The sequence below is a fragment of the Necator americanus genome, chromosome III, assembly GCF_031761385.1.
Source record: "Necator americanus strain Aroian chromosome III, whole genome shotgun sequence".
In the NCBI taxonomy this organism is placed as follows: domain Eukaryota; kingdom Metazoa; phylum Nematoda; class Chromadorea; order Rhabditida; family Ancylostomatidae; genus Necator; species Necator americanus.
In genome coordinates, this window is record NC_087373.1 from 13,190,826 (window position 1) to 13,211,603 (window position 20,778).

The window sequence follows — 20,778 nt, forward strand, 5'->3', positions numbered from 1 at the left end:
TTAGGATCTCTTTTTGACCTCTAATCAAAACACTCCTTTTTCACTCAGACAAATATTAAGCCGGCTGAGTTGTTTACGGTTTATCTGAGTTGTTATGGAATATTTATATTTTATATTTGTTATTATTATTAATCAGTATTTTATTACCTTATTATATATTATTTATTTATTTATTTATTTATTTATTTATTCATCCAACAGTTTTCGTGTTTAATATGATTATCAGACAAATAGTTACTTATCACAATAAAGTATTATTACATCAAGGCAAAATCAGGAAATCACCTAAAGGATTCTGGAGAATCACGATTGAAAAAAGAAAGCGGCAATTATTTCAATTCATAGTGCATCCTCCATTGCATGACAATCCGTGTCCAAATAAACGGAACATATAATTAAGCAATACAAGTAATAATAAGGAACCAGTAGGTGGTGCATCACTCGATTGCTGTGAGATGAGGTAGAGTCGGATGGAGGAAACGACATGAAGGTTGGTCCAGTTGCATAAGCGACTGTGCTCGTAGCGGTGCGATGAAGTGTAGCGGGTTAGGATCGAGGTGGGATCCTTGCTTCTACCACTCATCGTTGCAGTTTCCGATGATTCCATTTCTGGCCATGATACCAACCGTTAGCTCCACCGCGCTTAGCTTGAAGCGCTGCCGCTTACGCAGCTGCACCGAGCTGCGTTTCGCACTGACCCGACTATATGCAGGTGATGCACTGGTTGATATGCGTGAAATGCCGTTGGTGCTACACCAGATTCTTATAGCCGCTGGTTTCAGGCCAAGTTCAAGCGCTGACTGGCTTAGACTGAGTGTATGTACTACCAATCGTATGACGCACAAACGCGGCGACGGTGTTAGCGTGCATACCTTCGTGTGCTATCATCCGAATTCCTACAGAAAATGTAGCCTGATCATTGCATATTCAGTTAGTTCGTTTAAAATACTGAGTATAAGAAAGAAATATTTACTTATTCGGAAAGTCCTCTCTAGCTTTCACAGAGTGTAAATAGCTTTAGCCATGCTTCCACAAGTCACAAGTCGAATACAACTTAGGAAAAAGAGAGAAAAGTCTGATTCGTAGTGCAATGTGGTGTGGGCGGATACGTGCAAACACCGTGGTTCTTACCTCGTTTTTTTCCTGGATTTCACGCTATTAAGAAGGTTTTAACTGCATCACACCTTTTGATCGCATGCACATTTTTGTGGCGGACGAAGCGCGAGTCTCAACGCGAACTCGGCCAAGTGTTTGGCATATAGACACATTTTGCTGCTTGTGGTAGACTTCCATGACAATGTGAGAATTGAATACAGTATGGGAATCACAATGAGCGGATGTAACAGTCGTTAGAGGTGTGATTGTACGATAGATCGGTGGTTCGAAACCGTCCTTGCGCCAACCAATCCTCTTATTTCCTATTACCGTTTTGAGCGAGTGGGGTGAAGGGGAAAAGTCAACTCCTATTAGCTTTTTGACGCCTCGTGGTGATAGCTGAAATTTTATCCTTTTCCATATTCCTCCCATGGGTCGATAAATTGGTACTAGACTCGTGTGGGAGGATAAAAACAATGAATGGTACATCGGCTGGCCCCCTCAGGGCATTGTAAGGGCTGCACACGCGTTCATAAACCTCAAACGATTCTGAATTGAAGCGAACGCGTTGGCGCATCCCGAGCGGATTGATTAACACTAACACATACACAGACACACACATTGGAATCACACGATTTTGATCTGCTGTATCTTTGTAACAGACGTATAATTCTATGTTGATTTTGCAAAGATTACAGATTTTTGGAAGTTTTTTTTTGTAGTTCTCTTCGCTGTTAATTTTTTTTTGTTCTTGATTCCGGAAATTCGTTCTTTAGGTGCGTGGGATGTAACGCACAATTCTGTATAACAAGGGAAAAAGAAACGATCACAAGCAAATCAAAAGCTATTATCAGCAAAACATTGAGCGCTCACAAAAGTAGAAGAGTAAACACTGGTTTTATCTTGTTCTGAAAATAAATGCCACAAAGGATTTGAATGTATAGTCGACATTTCCGTACAACCTACGTTACCAAGACTAAAAATGTCAACTAATTTTGTGAAACATTACAATTAGGTCTGTATGTCAACGGAAAAATCGATATGAATGCTAACCACGCATCAGCACCTGAACTTTGCGGAAGGGAGAATGTAGAAGTGCAGCCTGAGGTGTATGCCTTGCGATTGTAATAAAATTTTTTAGGCTGCCTTCTCCCCGACACTTTTTTATTTACTCAGACACGGAGCGAAAAGGCGAGAGTGACAAAGCCTGGATTCCAAAACATGAACGAGGAGGGCAGATTTCATTCCATTCAAAATAGTTTTCATTTGAAAACTTCTTCATCTTAAAAATTTCTGGAATGTTCGGGCATTTTGACGTTTCTGAGCAATAAAACGGAAGACCTCAATAAGTTGTTTTGTTAAAGTTTGCACTTCACGAAATTGATAATGTTGAGGTCTGTCAACGAAAAGATAGAGTTAGCGGTGCAGATCATGAGCATGGACGCGACCACTTCCAATTTTCTCCAGAGGTCCTGAAAGACGGCGTGAGAAACGGCACCGGCGATCGAATTTACCTACGACGCGTCTGGAAACGTGCCACATCTGCGGGCGCAAAGGTGCAGATGCAGCGTCTGCCAACGAACTGCAGAGAAAGCGTCAACAGCTCATTTCAGCTCAAAAAAATAGACCGCGCAGGCCCGCTTCAGAGAAGTTTTTTTTGGACAACTAGATGGATCGCACTCATGCTCGTGATCTACACTATTAATCCTAAATTTTCGTGGACAAAGATCTCAACATTGCCAATTTCCTGGTATGATTCTTTTAAGCAAAAGTAATTATATCTTGTGATTTGTCAACAATGTGGCGATTTGCAAAACTCCACCCATCTTCTCATCATAACCACCCTCCACCGCATCCTGATTCTGACTATTCAACGGTACCTATGGACGATATTCATGGTTTTTATCCTAAGCTATGAGATGAAACCTTCGCCTTCAGTCACCGGTGCAATTTTCCTTCGCTTATGTCGGCCTAACTGTAATTGAGTAGACATTTCAACATGCTTCGACAGAATAAAAAAAGAACTGCGCGACTGTTGACAACACATGGCGAATCCCAGACGTTGCGTTGATGTTTCAGATCAGGACAGAAGTCGAATACGCATTACCGCCACCGCAACAGTATAAGAAATATGTACATTTGCTCCGTGGACATGGAAAATCTATGTTAGTCACATGGAAGGATGGAAGAATTAGCCTATTAGAAGTGGAATAAAGTAAAAATAATAGAATAGTAATGATTAAATAAAAATAAGAAGGGTGAAAGATCTTCCGAAGGAGCGTTTATTTATTACTGCACGGCAATCCATTCACGAATGAACAGATTACACAAGGAAGCGATCAATATAGCTAAAAAAAAAGCCTGGTCTCTCTTTTTAATTTGTGTTTGTTCATTTATATAATATGGAACAAGATATTAACAAACAAATATGAACAAATAAAAATAAAACAAACAGATATAAACAAATAAAAATGAAAAACAAATAAAATGGAAATAAATTTAAAAAAAAATAAATATATGAGCAGATCCACCGAGTTTTTTTTAAACAAGGATTATTGTAGGAGCGCATACTACTACTACAATTCTGCATTGAACTTCATCGCGTTGCGCTATATCAACGCTAAGGATCACCAAATCCTTTGTCCTTAGGAGACGCGTCGACTGAATCGCGTTTACTGCAGTGCTATTTGCCCAACAATGGATGTGAAGCCATCAGCAAAGATAGCGTTGATGATTTCAGAAGCGTTCAATGATTTCACCGATAATTTTTTCGGGAAAATATCGATTTTCAGCGTACTGTACGAGCAACTTGGTGGTTGTAATACTGTAGTTGACCAGTTATGGTTTTTCATATCTTAGTCGTCAATGAATCTGACTGTTACACTGTTAGCGGCCACCATAGCCCCAAAATTTCTACTAAAAATTCCTTATATTTCCTGTACCAGATTTCCAGGCGTCAGTCTCCAACATTCACGACAATATTTTCTTCATTGTGAGGAACAAAAGTGCCCAGAGTGAAGCTATTCGAGAAAAAAAACACAAGAGCATAGGAGGCGTTAGACACTTGGGAAGAACTTGAATCAATCACTTTTGAGTGATGTTCCCGAAAAAGATGATTATTCTGCAGAATATATTGAGGTATTAGGATTAAATGATTCTTCCAGGGAGGATGATATAAATATGATCTAATATTGGGCTTCTGGTGAGTATATAATGTGACATCATACAACATGCTCACCAGAATCCAAATAATTCTCTTAAATGATGGCTGGGCAAATTGCTACATGCATTTATCACACATCCAACTTCAAAATCAAACTTCGAAATCAAATCTCAGTAATGAGTAGAACGTTTTGCGCTTAATTTCTTTTTTATTTTTACTTTAATTTTTTTAATTTTAGTGCTTTCAACATGTTGGCATCTAGTTTAAGCAGTGAAGCAAAATTCAATGGTAGTTTTGTTTGTTTTATGGCGGCTTCAACAAGAACAGCGACTCTTAGAAAAGTTCTCATACTCATTCACCTTATTGTTATTCGCAAACGGAGAAAACGTAATTTAAAAATAATTGAACGTGACAACGCCAGATACAAACGCCAACAAATGTATTCCAACCAATGAACAACACAGAAAATGATACTGACAAGGAAGTGAAAAGAAATAATTGGTTTGAACAGAACAATAAGTGAGGATATTTCACAGTGCTCAGCAGAAATCCCTAAGTTTCATCGGTACGAATCAATTCCGAAGTATGGCTTCTTAGTAAGCTGTATAATAATAGTAAAATCCAAGGAAAAATTGATTTTATCTTCGATTTCTGTCAAGAAATGCTAGCATATAAATGAAATTACGTAAAAGTATCAAAAAATCGAAGTAACAAGATGAAACAAAACTCACATGGTTCCAATGAGGCTGACTATCGCAGTCGTAGTCTACAGTGCTGCTTATTTTCATTGATAACCAGAGGTCAGTGAAGAAAACGTCGGCCGACTTCGTTCCAGGGCAAACAGCGGTGAGTGCGAACGGCCGGCGCCCATGCCCCCACCCCGTTCGATTACAAGATGACGTCGTGCTCATTTCGGATACACGGAGTTGTTTTTGCGTGACTTTTCCTCCCGAGGAATTATAGAGATGTCGAAAAACCCTTCTAACAATGACATTTAGAATTTGGTGTCGTGCAAGTGCGGAGGAGGATTTTTCTTTTTTTTCTTTCTTCAATTGAGCTGGACATGAGATTGTTATAATCCTTTATTCCTGCTTATTTGTTCGGAGAGTTCGCCTACTTCGGAGGCCAAAAGAATGAGATCAAACGCGATTTGTGCAATAAAACGTCGTTTCCGCATAACAAAGAAAATCCTCCCCTAGTTCATCACTTCTCTTATAATAAACACCAGTATTTCTGTTATCTTTGCAAGAAGAAAGGAAATCATAGCAGTCTTGCTTTTCTTGTCCTACTAACTTCCTGAACGTAATCGATCTTCGCCAAGAACTTCATCTACACTATTGACTCAGCGGTTTTTTTTTCGGGACGCTCATGACTCATTTGATAAACTCGGCGCTCAATATGTGCTATCGAGTTGAGTGCGAGACGTGTGCTTCAGCACGTGTGCCTCTGCCTCACACACTCTATTTTCGTAGTCGAGAACGTATCTCCGAACATGCTGTTAAAGGCACGGTATCACGAAATTGACGTAGTACGAAAACCTCGTACACGTTCCGGTCTCCTCAGCAGCGTAATCATTGCTTTTACTTGAATAGACCTTTGAAGACGCATATTTGATCTTCGACCGCTCGCTCATGGCGCGTGCAGAGGGAAGGGTGAGTTATAACTTACCCTAGGAAGGAAGCCCGTCTCCTACACCGTTTATTACGACGATTAATAGAAGTTGAGCGGAGTAAAGCTGTGTTCCGTAGTCACAACCCGAACTCTACGGATTCCCTGGGGTTTCTGCACTGAGTCAATTTCGTGATACGTTGCCTTTAAGTACATTCAATGCTGACCACAAATTTTCTCAGTGTTCTCTTCAGTGGTATAGGACCATCCTGCGAACGGCTGCTACTCAAGCCGGCAAGACGCGTCCAATGCTCTTTGTCGTGACTTTCGAGAAGAAAAATATGTACACGTTGCACATGCAGTATGATTACTACTGTAATGCCTTCTTCCCAAGATAAGTTAACATAAGTTCACATAGGTTCAGCTTTGCAATTCGTTGAGAAGTCAGGATTGCCGTCTCGAAGGTGGCTCCGTGGCGGTTTTTTTTGTATTTTTGGTGGCAACCTTAACGCTCCTCTCCTTCATACCTTTGCTTGATTTTTCTCTTAGAGCGGTAAGCTGGAAGAGTCTATTCATCTACAGCCTCCGTAGGTTTGTGCTTGTCCACGAAATATGGTTCTGCTCATTTGTCTGTTGTCCATACACTACACATAGCTCACCCGAAATATCCAAGTTGCTCGTTGTTTATTTATTATCTGCTTTATTGTTTATTTGCTGATTTTTTCAACAGCGACAACTTCGTCTCGCTTTGTGTTCCACTGTTCTGTTGGCCTTGGCATTGACACTCTGGCTATTTGTCGATAGCAGTGCAAGAAGACTTCTCTTCTTCCTTTCTTTCTCGATCTTTTGATTATTTCCCTTTTGAATATTCTTGAAAAGTTCGGTGCTTTGCTTGACTGGTGGGACGGCGGTGAGCGGGTCTCCATAGGTGATCTTATCTCCGGTACTGGTTTTAAATGTGGACAATCACAGTTGCCGTTTCTATCGGAGCTAGAGACAACTTGGTCTAATTAGGATTGAGCTCCGATAAATTTGAGTCTATGACTTACTTTCTTTACTAAACCGTCTGGCTGATCCCATAGCCCGACGCGATTACCCGGACCGAGGCGTGGCATCCTTGAACATAGTTCTGCCCAACCCCCCCCCCAATTTTGGAAGGCTTTGTTATTTTTTTCTTTCTTCTTTTTCCTTTCATCCCCAACCTTTCTTTTCTCCTCCCCCTCCTCCCCCCGCCGCCTCTCTTCCTCCCCCCTTCCCCCCCCCCCCCCCCGAACTTCTTTTTCCGGCCGGGGGCCCCCTTCTCGCCCCACCCCAACACCTCTCAAAAACTCGTTAAAAAACTTTTAATTTTTGATTAGTGACATTGGATTAACTTCGCTCGATACTGCGCTAAGAATTGTATCCAGTATTTACAGTCAGCTGCCAATATGAGGACAAACCATATAGTACTCGAATAAATATAATGCGTTATAAATGACTTAATAAAACAATAAATTTCGTTAGGCGTCTGAAATATAAAATAAATAATTCAAAATCCACATTCCACAACTACGCAAAAATTTTGATCCTACTAAAAATAACTTGTTAGCCGTAAATAAAAACCGCGTTTTTTCTGCAATCATTTTTTTAATAAGAAAGATGGAATTAAACAGGGGTGATGTTGTATTAAAAAAGGGGCCCAGGGGGAAAAACCATTTTTTTTTTTAGTTTGCCCCGCTTCCCCGGGGGTTTGAATAAAATTGATAAAATAAAATGTGCCTCTTTTTTATGAAGATTTTTCTGTTGGGTTTTTTATTAAGATAAAAGTTTGGGGTTTGTGTGTCGCCCTTTGGGGTTTGAACCCCTTTATTAAAACGATTAAGTTAAAATTGTGGCATAAGTAAGGATTTTGGATTTAGGGTAATAGAATTAAATTAGCATACTTCTCACTGAACAATCATGAATTTTCATACTATCACTTTAAGAAAAAGAAAAAATAAAATTAGTCCAAATAAAATAGACTGCACGAGTTGCTAATAAAAAACGTTCACGCGAAATTTGATGCTGTACAATTTTGCACGGTAGTAGAGGCAGATTGCAACTCCGTAGTCCCGCAACGAGAAAAAGTGCGTAGATTTGGATCTTTGCGGAGCGTCAAAATGTGCGCAACATCGAATAAAGTCCAATAACTTAGCTGATACTACCTAAGAATTTATTCAGTTTTTAATTCGTTATAGGGAAGGACTTTTCTACTAGAATCCCGTTTTGTGTTTTTTTTTTCATGTTTCTTTTTGTTCCTCAAAAAGTAAGTCAAGAACAGCCCGGTAAATTTGCTAAAGTTCATATCTTCCTCTCAGCTATCATTCAGAAAAAAAAAATTGAAAGGCCTCTAAGGTATACAATTATCTATCAGCGCAAATCTATCCCTTTTGTTTTTTGGTATCGGGTGATGAATGATTATTTAACTCTGCCGAAAAACGCACTAGCCCCGGACTTACTCTCAATCAGGGTCAGTGTACAACGCTAGGATCACCTCTTATTCGCGCGTGATTGTTTCGAATTTATTTCTATTCATCTGCGTTTATTTTATTCATTTTACTATTGTTCTTCTTATCACCTTACTTTTGTTTCAACACACTCATTAATTTTTTACCCCATTTCTTTTGAAACTACATTTCTTATATTTTATTTTTAATTCCTACATCAACAGCTAGCTTAGAAAGGACAAGTGAAAAGTAGTTTTTTTTGGATTTTTGAGAGGATAGGGTCCTAACAACACGCCTGACGCTGATTACTTTGAAGAGACATTTGTTTGCCACATCTTGCGTCTTGTAATAGTTCTTCAGACAAATCTTTTTTGTTAAAAACTAACATTGATGTTGGTGACGTTTCATTTTTGTCATTTTAAAGCGAAGAAGATCCTTCCTGTTTATTTTTCTATCGATAGAAAATAATTTATATTCTCTCCAGTAATCATGGATTAACTCATTTGTTTTTCCTTTTAATGCGATAACAAGGTATCTCTCAATTGTCGCTTGCTCAATTTTTCCCAATTTTTATCTTGTTTAACTGGTTTTTATGCTGCATTTTTCCATGCGTTGTGGATTCATTTATCTGTAGTCATCTGTTGTTCCGCCTACGTCGTCGGATGTGAGTTGCCGACTAAGTAAAAACTCCAGTGATTCTTGTCTGCGACTCCTCTCCAACAACTCCTCTTAGAATACTCACGAATCATTATAAGCAAAATCATTCTTTTTGTTTTGTTTGAAAAATTTTATTTTTTTTTTTTTTTTTTTGGTGGGGGGGTGGGGGGAAAAAAGAGGGTTTTTTTTTTGAGTTTTGGGATAAAAAATTTTTTTGTATATTTTTTTGTTTGGGGGGGGGTGGGGAAGAATAAAAGGTTATAATTTTGTAAGGATCATTGGATTCACTTCTTTTCGATAGAACACAATGGATTTCTAGAGGTTACTAAAGAAAGGAAAGAAGAATGAAGCTGCAAGAGAAATCCAGCGAGTATGTGATGATTGATGATGATGGCCTACGTGATATAATTGTTCATTTATAAGCACTGATTGTTGGCTCCGTTTTCCGCTTACTCAATTTCAAAAGCTATCCAGAATGCTAATCTCGAATCGATTAGCTGCGATTATTAGGAGCAATTTTTACAGAACAGTTTAGCATTTTGAGGAAACTATTCGTTTTAAAAGCGAAACGATTTCGCACATAATTTTTTGTAAGAAACAGGTAGATACGAAAAAACACTCTTTAAATCAACGGATTAATTTGTGATTTAAAGGCATCACCCCACGCGTAGGGGGTGGTGCTGGTTTCAGATGGGTTATGCCTATACGGGGTCGCAGATGCCTTCAAAAAAACCAATGTAAAATCCCTTAAAGAAATGGAATAATAAATAATAATAATAATAATAATAATAATAATAATAATAATAATAATAATAATAATAATAATAATAATAATAATAATAATAATAATAATAATAATAATAATAATAATAATAATAATAATAATAATAATAATAATAATAATAATAATAATAATAATAATAATAATAATAATAATAATAATAATAATAATAATAATAATAATAATAATAATAATAATAATAATAATAATAATAATAATAATAATAATAATAATAATAATAATAATAATAATAATAATAATAATAATAATAATAATAATAATAATAATAATAATAATAATAATAATAATAATAATAATAATAATAATAATAATAATAATAATAATAATAATAATAATAATAATAATAATAATAATAATAATAATAATAATAATAATAATAATAATAATAATAATAATAATAATAATAATAATAATAATAATAATAATAATAATAATAATAATAATAATAATAATAATAATAATAATAATAATAATAATAATAATAATAATAATAATAATAATAATAATAATAATAATAATAATAATAATAATAATAATAATAATAATAATAATAATAATAATAATAATAATAATAATAATAATAATAATAATAATAATAATAATAATAATAATAATAATAATAATAATAATAATAATAATAATAATAATAATAATAATAATAATAATAATAATAATAATAATAATAATAATAATAATAATAATAATAATAATAATAATAATAATAATAATAATAATAATAATAATAATAATAATAATAATAATAATAATAATAATAATAATAATAATAATAATAATAATAATAATAATAATAATAATAATAATAATAATAATAATAATAATAATAATAATAATAATAATAATAATAATAATAATAATAATAATAATAATAATAATAATAATAATAATAATAATAATAATAATAATAATAATAATAATAATAATAATAATAATAATAATAATAATAATAATAATAATAATAATAATAATAATAATAATAATAGGAGGATGTATACAACTCGGATTGTCTGCTCTATCTACTTATACTAATTCAGGCATAGAACTGTACGTTTTGAAACGTGCAAATTACGTAAAGTGCACGGCGTACGCTACAATTGTCCTATTGCAAAGAATTTACACTGGAAGTCAAACGTTCAGAAGGATCACGGACTTTGTGGCAACAACTTTCCTTTTTCATTGAATTGAATATTGATCAAATCAATGATCTGTGCGAAGTCGCGCTGTGTAGACCTCTATGTGCCGTTTGCTGCGCTACAGGAAGCATGCACCAGGAGATGTCCCGCCATCAGTATCGAAAATCACACGCCATGCTGCTGATGCGTTTTTGCTGCGGTTTTCGAGAACATCAACGGTAATTAGGACGGATGAGGAGCCAATCAAATTCGTGGATAACTTCTCGTTTTTGTGTTGTATCCAAAAACAAAACAAACAACGGCTACGAGAGGGTATTCAGAAAGAAACTCTGGCACAGACAACCTCTGAATTCTTCTATAATTCATCAGAAAACAGAAGTAGTTTTCAAAAATGGTAAGCACGGAACGAATTAGACGTAGAAGAGACGAAAGTGAAGAAAGTTAGGGAAGAACGAAATATGTATGTGCTCATGCTTATGAAGTTCTCTTAATATGTGAGAAGTTACTGTTTTTACCTTGATATGAAGAACGGAAGACGAAATCGCAAAGAGAGACGATGAACACGTGCCAATCTCGTACGCGTGCACCTACGCATACGGAATGTAGCGGTGTTGGCAAGGCGAGAGTATTGAACGAACGGATTGTTCGAAAATAAAAGTGCGCTGTGCTGCCAAAAGAGATGTTTACGCAGCTGAAAGAACAATTCTCCTACAATGACATGACCATTCGGTGAGTGGGCCGAAAAGAGATACAAAGTGAACGACAGAATTAAAAAACCAGTTTTTCTTTTTGCTAGACCTCAAGTGTGTCGAATAATTACGTAAAATCAAATGATTTCAAATGTTCACAAATCACACAACTGGTCGTTTTGCGAATAGCTTATGGGAACTAGCTCATATTTGAATTAACAAAATGTTAATGGACTCAGAACAGCGAAAGAAGGTAGTGCAAATGAGTTTTTAGCGATTTCTCGGATATTTCCAGAAATTGTTAAACGCCCCCATTAATTCTAAAGTAACCAAACCAGTTAAGATTTCCAGTAAAGAAGTGGCATCATGGAAACCACAATAACTTTTCTATCCTTCCTACAAAGAACATCGATGTTAATAAAATAGTCAAACAGGATACTCGTTTCTGTGATTATCGAATCGAAGGATGAGATCATAAGGAGCAGTAGCAGCTTATCCCTCACCATTGACGGAAAGCATCGAGACCAACTGCTCGCATAAGGGTTGAACAGGGGAAGAACGGTAGAAGTAAGGAGGATTACTGCACAACATAATTAATAAAGCTTTCAATTAAAAAAGAGCTAAGATAGAATGTTGATTGACAGGAGGAAAAACCATCAGAAACGACAAGATGAGAGTCAGAGTGTGAGGTACGATGCGATATGGAGTAATGAGCTCCTCCCTATAACAGTATAATACTCAACTCTCAAACTCCGCTCAAAAAGGACATTCAATGGACAAAATTAAGTTCTTCAACTAAAGCATGATCAACCAAAAAATCATTAATCAATCAAAAAGCATTAAAAATGAACTTGACCAATGCAAACGAAAAATGTTCCACTGGCATAAGTTCCCACAAATCTTATGACTTCCGATGGACAAATTCTATACGGGGTCGTAGATTGCGGGATCAGGGGTGGTTCCGCTCATCTCTACCTAATTGCAGTAAAAAAAAACAACGTGGAAGACTTCGTTCTTTACGATGATTTCAGTTTCCACCCTTGTACCGTGCCGCATCCAGCTGAGCAGTGGTCGAAACCCACTGAGTTCTCCTCGCCTCCCTATTCAAGTGAAAGCTATAAATAGGTTACTGCTGGGACCAGAACGTATATATGAAGGAGTGTTCTAACGTTTCTCGTAAGAACTGGTTTGGTTCCCACTCCGTTTTTCAGGACGATTAGGGAGAGGTGGGCGGAGCCATCTCTGACCCCATAATCTACAACTATATCTCTAGCTCTTGCCGTGGATTCCCTCACCACGTCAGATTCCTGGCATGCTGCCTTTAAACGTCGAATACAATGCTGAGGACAAATTGTCCCTTGGGAAGATTGTAGGAGTCGGTCAGTCGCTGTCACATGTGTCCCAGGTGCCTTGAGGAGTCCTCGAATGCGGATTCAGGTGACATTAGTTTACACTCGTAACGACCTCAAACACATTTCTGCTCCCTTGGAGCGTTCAAAAATTGCGTATGGCACCCGTGTTTCAGGGGCCATCGCGGGCAATTGGGAAAAGTTTTCAACCAGCAATAAACGCACCTCGGCAAAGCCTCATTGGTCACGTTATCGCCTCTGCGCAAAGCTGATCTGCGTACCTCAAAAAGGGCACACAATTACAGGTGCTGCGTATCGCGCACAGGTAAGTGGATGCCGTTTAACGGGTGAAGAACTCTTCGATCGATGGTTGGGTCGCGGTAATCAGCGAAGAACACTTGACACACTCTTTCTCACCAGAAGCGCTAGAAATCTAAGGACCGACGGAAGTGATACCAACACATGATCAGCTGCTCAGGAGATATTCAGTTGTACCTGGAAGTTCACATAAGTGAGCGTACTACCCACTCCCATGTGAGGTAATGGCGCCCACGTCACCATTACTTTACATGTGTTACAAAAATTATAAATGAGATGGATGTATAGTCGGATCAAAATGACATGACACTCGGCGCAATTGCCGAAGCGGCATGTGCTCACCGAGCCTAGGAAGAGAGTGCATGAAAGTCAATAAAAAGATAATAGTGAAGAAGTATAAGGCTAGAAAATACGTGATGAATACCAACAGTGTTTTCAAATGTCGTCAAATTGGCAGTTTGCGATTTGAATAATAATAAGAATTGAATAGGTTCAGATGAATGAGCTTGTGCACCAAGGATCCTAGCAGTACATTCACGGCAGACACCAATTCTCTAGACTGTTCACATCTCCTTTAGATTTTGTTAAATACCGCTCAGAAGAGCGAGTCGCCGACACGTCCTTTCGGCCGTGCCACGGTCCTCAGCGCGACAAGTCGCGTTCTTCCCGCTCGCAACTCGCCCGTCTCCCGTTCATCGCGGTGGACAGGTGTCGCTTTTTGGTTGGGATTGCGAAATACACACTACAGAAATGATTCTGTATAGTATGATTTCAACCATATGGTCGCGATACTACTCGCGAACGACACCTGCGCCGCATCCGATCGGCGTTTACGACGTGATGCTAGCGTGAAGGAAATGACTGAATGTGGAAACAGCCGTGGAGATTGGTAAGAGTAATATTGCTCTGGAATGATGGGTGAGGGAGGGCAATAAAAAACGAGTTCAATATTTGCAGTTGTGAAGCCATCTATTTGCGAAAGAAACTTGCTCTTCAGTCCTTAGAGTCATACCAATAATTGTGGACAATCTTTGCTGTTAGTTATTCGCTTCTCATTGTCTATTTCTTTTGGTTACGAAAAATTCTGGATAGCACCAGTTTTAAAAACCGATCACTCTTGTAGCTTCTAAGAAAAATGAAACTGCGCGTCTACTGAGAAAGTGCCAAGTGTTCTTCGCTGATTACCGCGACCCAGCCATCGATCGAAGAGTTCTTCACCCGTTATACGGCATCCACTTACCTGTGCGCGATACGCAGCACCTGTAATTGTATGCCCTTGTTGAGGTACACAGATCAGCTTTGCGCAGAGGCGATAACGTGACCAATGAGGCTTTGCCGAGGTGCGTTTATTGCTGGTTGAAAACTTTTCCCAATTGCCCGCGATGACCCCTGAAACACGGGTGCCATACGCAATTTTTGAACGCTCCAAGGGAGCAGAAATGTGTTTGAGGTCGTTACTAGTGTAAAGTGCCAGGTGAAGGATTGCAGGAATCAGTCAATCGCAGTCATCTGTACCCGCATTCAAGTACTCCTCAAGGCTGGTCGAAACTGCGACTGACCGACTTCTACAATTTTCCCAAGGGACAATTTGTTCTCAGCATCATATACGACTTAAAGAGCAATGCTCTTTCGTATAATAGTCAAAAAGGGTGACTTATCAAGATAATAGGGTGCACTCCTATTCTCGATTGTGTTCTGGGAGTTCAAACGTATATTATAAATATTTATTGTTACACGTTTGAGACGTCAAAAGTGGGGAGAGGGAAAGAGGGACTCGTACCAGCCGGGTGGCGTGGCCGAGGAGACGAGACTGCCGTCTCGCTGGCGGACTGCCTCTGACAACACCTGATGTATGTCAGTAGTCAGCAGCTGCATCCCGACATCTCCATTCCTTCGGAAAGCTCGTCCTCGAGCGCTAAGACACGATGTAGAGAAGTAGTTGTTTCGTGAGTTGTATGACGGCATTTCGTAAATAGTCGTATTTGACGTAGAAGACATAGGTAGACATCGTCTTTAAATGAGCTAATGAACTGTCAAGCTATAGGCGGAGGATCCAGTGAACGGGTTAGTTTCGACTGTCACCTGTCGCAGAACAATGAGATAGCTCGTCCTCGAGCTGTAACAAATAGAAAGTAGAGTAGGAGATGTGCACATGAGAGAAGTGGGTTTGTGACGACTCTCAAATGTGGGATGAGGCTGATGTACGTATTCTGGTACGTTCGTATAGGTTGTCAGAGAGAACAAAAAGAATGTAGAGTAGGCGTCTGTTGATCGTTATTACATAAGTGAGTTCAAGAACAAAAAAAATACATAACTGTAAAACGTGTGATTATACTGTCGTAATAAATTAATCTCTTAAAGGTATAATTCTAATTTTCGGGATTGAAGGGATAACAATGTTATAAGTTTAACATGTTAACATTTTGACAGTGAAGTAGGCGAAAAGAAATCTTATGTGATGGGAAACAGAATCTTATGTGATGTTTATAAAATACAAGCGAGTAGGTCATATGTTGAACTATTGCACAGCACACAAGGTTGCGTTCAACGTATGGGCGTAATTTGGAAAGTGTGAGTGCTTGGTTTTTAAGAGGATTTTTTTTTTGAGTTTCTTTGAAACGCCTGTTCAAAGAAATCATGTGGTAGGTGCAACGCATAGGAGCGGCGGTATGCAGAAGGAAAGTGAAACTTACGGTAGAGAATTTTCAACAACTATTAATGGTAGTTGTCACTTTTTTTAATTCTCTTGCTGGAAAGGGTGAGTGCTGAAAAATTTACGTTTCAAGTGAAGACGGTGTGATCGTCGTAAGTTGTGTTCTGAGTCATCTGATGTTTCCTTTTGGATATTTGTTGGTGAATATAGTATTTGTTTAGAGGTGGAAACATTAGCGGACGAAGAACGAGGAAAATAAATTTTCAATCTATTAATATGAACAAGTTGTCGTTCCTGTCGACCGATCAGATTGATGATGGTGACATTAGGACGAGAAATTTGTTCAACTATGAAAGGGCCGTTCCTTTAGTGAGTGAATTTGGGACGAACGGTATCGTCACGTAATAGGACAAGATCTCCAATGGAAACGTCTTTAAAGAAAACTTTGTTGTGAAAGTCGTAACCTGATTTGTATTTTCTGTTTGTTTGGCAATTTGGTCTCCGACTTCGATGATTGTGGTTTGCAGGGCAGTGCTGAATTGGTCTGCAAAACTATCGGTGGCGTAAGATATGGTCGTTGGCAGTTGGTGGACGAAATCACTCCAAGTGATTGGATGTCTTCCATATGCAACGAAAAATGGGCTGTATCCTGTAGTGTCGTTTATGGTGGTGTTATAAGCAAAGGCGATAGGTTGGAGAAAGTCTGACCACAGATCTTTAGCATCTGAACAATATGCGGTTAGAGAATCTGTGATTACTTTTACCATTCTTTCGACTTGCCCATTTGCTTTGTGGTTGTAACTTGTTGTTAATTTGTTAGATATTCCTAAGATCTTGTTAATCTGTGAAAATACTTCGCTTGTATAATTAGAACCACGGTCAGATACTATTTCGTTAGGAATTCCATGCTTGGCTATGACATCGTTGATTAGTGCTTTTACCACAATATCTGTTGTTTGGTTAGGAATTGGAGTGCAGATTGCTAGTTTGCTAAATGCACAGACTGTTATAGAAATAAATCTGTTTCCATTAATACATTGAGGAAGGGGTCCAATGATATCCGTGTGGATACGTTCGAAAGGTCGTAAAGGAATTGGGAAGGTTCCTAATTCTTCACGTATAATGTGACCTGAAGGAGTTTTGATTTTCTGGCAGATTGGACAACTACGTACAAAATTGGTGATTGAGTTCCACATTTGTGGCCAAAAATATTTTGCTGAGATTGATTTATACGTTTTTCTAATTCCAAAATGGGATCCAATAAGTTGATTTTCATGAAAAGTATGAATGATTTTAGTTTGCAAATTTAGATCAGGAATGATTAATTGAGGTGTCGTATTGGATGTGTAATATAAGCAATTGTTGAAAAGGGAATATTTATCCAATTCGTTCCGAAAGTTGTTGGGGGGTTCTTGTGAATTTCCTTTGAGAAATTGAATTAAGTCATTATATTTAGAAAGGACTTGGGATTGTTGTATTTCCTCAAGGGAAGGGAACGAATTCAGTTGTACGGAATTCGTTTGTGTTACTGGATATCGGCTAAGAAAATCACATAGAATGTTGTGTTTTCCTGCACGATATTCAACTTTAATATCGTACGCCTGCATTGTTATTTGGTATTTAGCAAGGCGTCCTACAAGGTCTGATCGATGCATTAAGGATTTTAATGGAGCATGATCGGTAACTAGAGTGATTTTTGCATCAGCTATGTGTGGGTAAAAGTGCTTGAGAGCGAATACTATAGCTAGTGCTTCAAGTTCAATCACTGCATAGCTTTTCTCATATTTTGTAAGTGGACGGCTGCAATATGCAATTGGGTGTTCTTTGCAAGTGTCGCGACTAACTTGCAAAAGAAATGCGCCTATACCGATGGTAGATGCGTCGGTATGAGTGAGATATGGTTGTCCTAGTTTAGGTGGTACTAGAACTGGTGCTTCAACTAAAGCATTTTTTAGGGTCAAAAACGCTTGTTCCTGCTCATCTGTCCATAAGAAAGAAGCATTTTTGATTAAGAGGTTGTTGAGTGGAGTGGCGATAATGGAAAATCTTGGAATAAAGCGGCGGAAATAGGATGCGGCGCCTAAAAATGATTTGACAGATTTATTGTCTGTTGGATGCGGGATATTTACGATGCTTGCAACTTTGTCTGGGTTGGGTGGAGTGCCGTTTTTGCTAATTAGAACGCTAAGGTATTTTACTTCTGATTGGAAAAAAGAACATTTTTCAGGGGTTAGTTTCATTCCGAAGCTAGCAATGCGTTGAAAAAGTTCTTCTAAATCAAAAAAAATGTTGACGTATTGAGTGACTAGCAATTATTATGTCATCAGTGTATGCGAAACAACACGCACACAATTCGCGGATGAGGTTGTTTGCAACTCTTTGGAATGTGCCTGGGGTACCTTTTAAACCTTGGGCCATTACTGTAAACTGAAAGAGGCCTAAAAATAATGAGAATGCGGTGCGTTCTTTATGTTTGCGTTCAAGAGGAATCTGAAAAAATCCACTCTTGAAATCTGGAACGCTGTAAATTTGTTTTCCACTAACTAGATCAATTATATCCTGAATATGTGTAATACAATAGGTTCCGTTTTTAGTTATGGCGTTAATTTGACGATAATCTACTGTGAATCGCCATTGATCTTTATTGGAGCCTTTCTTAACCAAAACAATTGGAGATGCGAATTTACTTGTGCTTTGTTTTACGTCACTTTAATGAACTCTGACTGAGTTGGTCGTACGTATATTGCTATCTCTTCTTTTTCTTTTTTTTTAATAAAAAAAATCGAATGTTTGCCAAGCATATTTTTATCATATTATGGTGATACTGTAAAAATAATTTTGCAGATTGTTGTTGCAAACCGAAGCAAAAAAAAAGAATGTCGTCTCCAGCACCAAACAGAAGTGGTGAAACAATAGGGTGGTCCTGTGCAATAGCAAGGGACATAGAAGTGAGTGAAGTGGTTTATATTAATTATCGTCTACTCTTTTTTTTAAGTGTTACTGTGTAAAAGAAAACAAGATATGGGAATGATACATATTGCTTTTTATTTTTAATAGGAAGCGGAGGAGTGAGCGGGATAGGTTGGTAGAAGAAAGAAGAGTGTTCGAAGACCTTTTCAATGAATCGGAAAGAAAAAATCGTGCTCTAGAAGTGGTGAGTTGATGTTAGCAAAATAAAAGTTATTTATATGTTAATTCTCTCTCTTTGTTTTTTTTTCAGCAGCTAATGCGTGTAGCGGACGACCTACACGCACTACGGCGAATTATGCCGTTAGCAACGAGAGAAGTGAGGTTCAGTCGGGTCAGCGACTGGACCATAATGAAGGAGGAGACCGTTTCCTCGTACTTGATAAGAGAGGAGGGGGAGAGAACCATGATAGAAATTCAGAGGGATCGCACTGTTAAAGTAACAGTGATAATAAAGGACAAGGAGATTATGGAAAGTTGTGAGTTTGTGTGCTTTCTTGTTTAATTTTGATTTCCCCTTTTTTTATTATATGTTGTTATTGGGTTCTGCTTTCAGGTGTGCTAGTTAACACAAGGTTGGGGGATTATAAGTGTTGGGCAAAGGGAAAAGAAGACAAATCGCCATGAAGGGGGGACAAACCTGAAGTGTCCCTCTCATTTGGTGAACTATGGCTAACTAACCATAGTGAAAGGGCGGACGTGCCCAGTGATCTGAGGAAGATGTTCCTCAGAAGTACGATAAAAGCGGCAATATTCGGCGGGTTCTCCAATGTTGGAGGACTACGCGCAGAACTGGAAGAGAAGGGCTGCCTATGCCCAACTTGACAAGCGGTGATGTATCGAAACCTTTTCCTTTTTATTCCCTTTTTTTATTTGCTATGTATGTGATGAATAAAATTTGTTGACAAATAGTGTGCTGTTTGCATCGCATTATATTGGGAGGTATGGTGAGTAATACGTTGTGGGTTATCTCTTTAAGAGAAAGTACCTACGTGTAGTTACATTATTTATCGCGCGCGTCTATTTGGGTCAGTAGCGTCTATTCCGATGCGGAGACGAAACATGGAGTGGCTGCTGCTGTGCTCATGTTCGATTAATTACTGGTGTTTCTAAGGTCAAAACTAGAGCAGCTGCACGTTCGTACGAATTAGTTTTGGTTTTACGTCTGTTGTACATTGAAGGCTTGCACTATTGCTAGCTATCCTTCAGATTTATATCCTTACCTACTGTAATAGGCGTGATTTTCGCGGAGCAACCTAGTGTGTAAGGTTGGCCCGGAGAGATTAGCCGATTCTAATGCGTCTTCAATCTCTTGTTTATTGCTCTCGCAGTGCTCAAGTGCGGAGATATTTACAGGTACCGTATTTTGACTGGCCGGCCTTTTGCGAACAAGTCCAGAAGAGGGAATATAAGCTATGAGAACAAATTAAACAGATAACAATTAATAAACTGCTATCTGAAAACAATAGAAATGCTATATTATCTATTTTCGCGCATATATGACCTAAACTAACATATAAACTTAGACTTACAGTTTGCGGACATGTAAGCAGTTATATATATATATATATATATATATATATATATATATGTTATTAGGCGTAAGAATAACCAGTTATATATAAAATATCACTAGGCTTAAGAATTTTGAAGGAACATAAATATAATTATAGTGCAAATACTAACATATATGTCTGAGATTGCAGTGTAAGACATGTAATCAGTGATATGTTGTAGCACTAGGCTTATAAGCTATGTAGGAATAGGAATAAACAATTTATGTAGCAAGTTAGTGCAGCAAGGAGCAAATAATCTTGTGCAAAACTACTGAACATTAACTTTTGTAAAAGGAGCATCTCAA

General features: G+C 37.8%; 3 protein-coding genes across 4 annotated transcripts in view; 1 reads left to right on the plus strand and 2 right to left on the minus strand.

Annotated features, from left to right (window-relative positions):
* The window catches only part of RB195_009443 (uncharacterized protein), a gene marked incomplete at both ends in the record, with an annotated part of 30,645 nt that extends 23,664 nt beyond the window's left edge, over positions 1 to 6,981 (minus strand). For both annotated transcript variants that reach the window (XM_064189996.1, XM_064189997.1), the window contains 2 exons: positions 4,990 to 5,024; positions 6,916 to 6,981. In XM_064189996.1, the coding sequence (XP_064047578.1) occupies positions 4,990 to 5,024; positions 6,916 to 6,981 (101 nt within the window). The remainder of the gene's footprint in view (positions 1 to 4,989; positions 5,025 to 6,915) is intronic.
* Positions 6,982 to 9,735: 2,754 nt separating this feature from the next.
* RB195_009444 (uncharacterized protein) lies at positions 9,736 to 15,262 on the minus strand (the record flags this gene model as incomplete). Its single annotated transcript, XM_064189998.1, has 3 exons — positions 9,736 to 10,820; positions 12,134 to 12,210; positions 15,078 to 15,262. The coding sequence occupies 3 exons, from the start codon at positions 15,260 to 15,262 to the stop codon at positions 9,736 to 9,738; spliced, it is 1,347 nt and encodes a 448-aa protein (XP_064047581.1).
* On the plus strand, positions 14,077 to 19,544 carry RB195_009445 (uncharacterized protein; the record flags this gene model as incomplete). The annotated part of the gene is made up of 5 exons (XM_064189999.1): positions 16,227 to 16,319; positions 16,478 to 16,641; positions 19,008 to 19,104; positions 19,171 to 19,396; positions 19,474 to 19,544. The coding sequence occupies 5 exons, from the start codon at positions 16,227 to 16,229 to the stop codon at positions 19,542 to 19,544; spliced, it is 651 nt and encodes a 216-aa protein (XP_064047582.1).
* Positions 19,545 to 20,778: the final 1,234 nt, after the last annotated feature.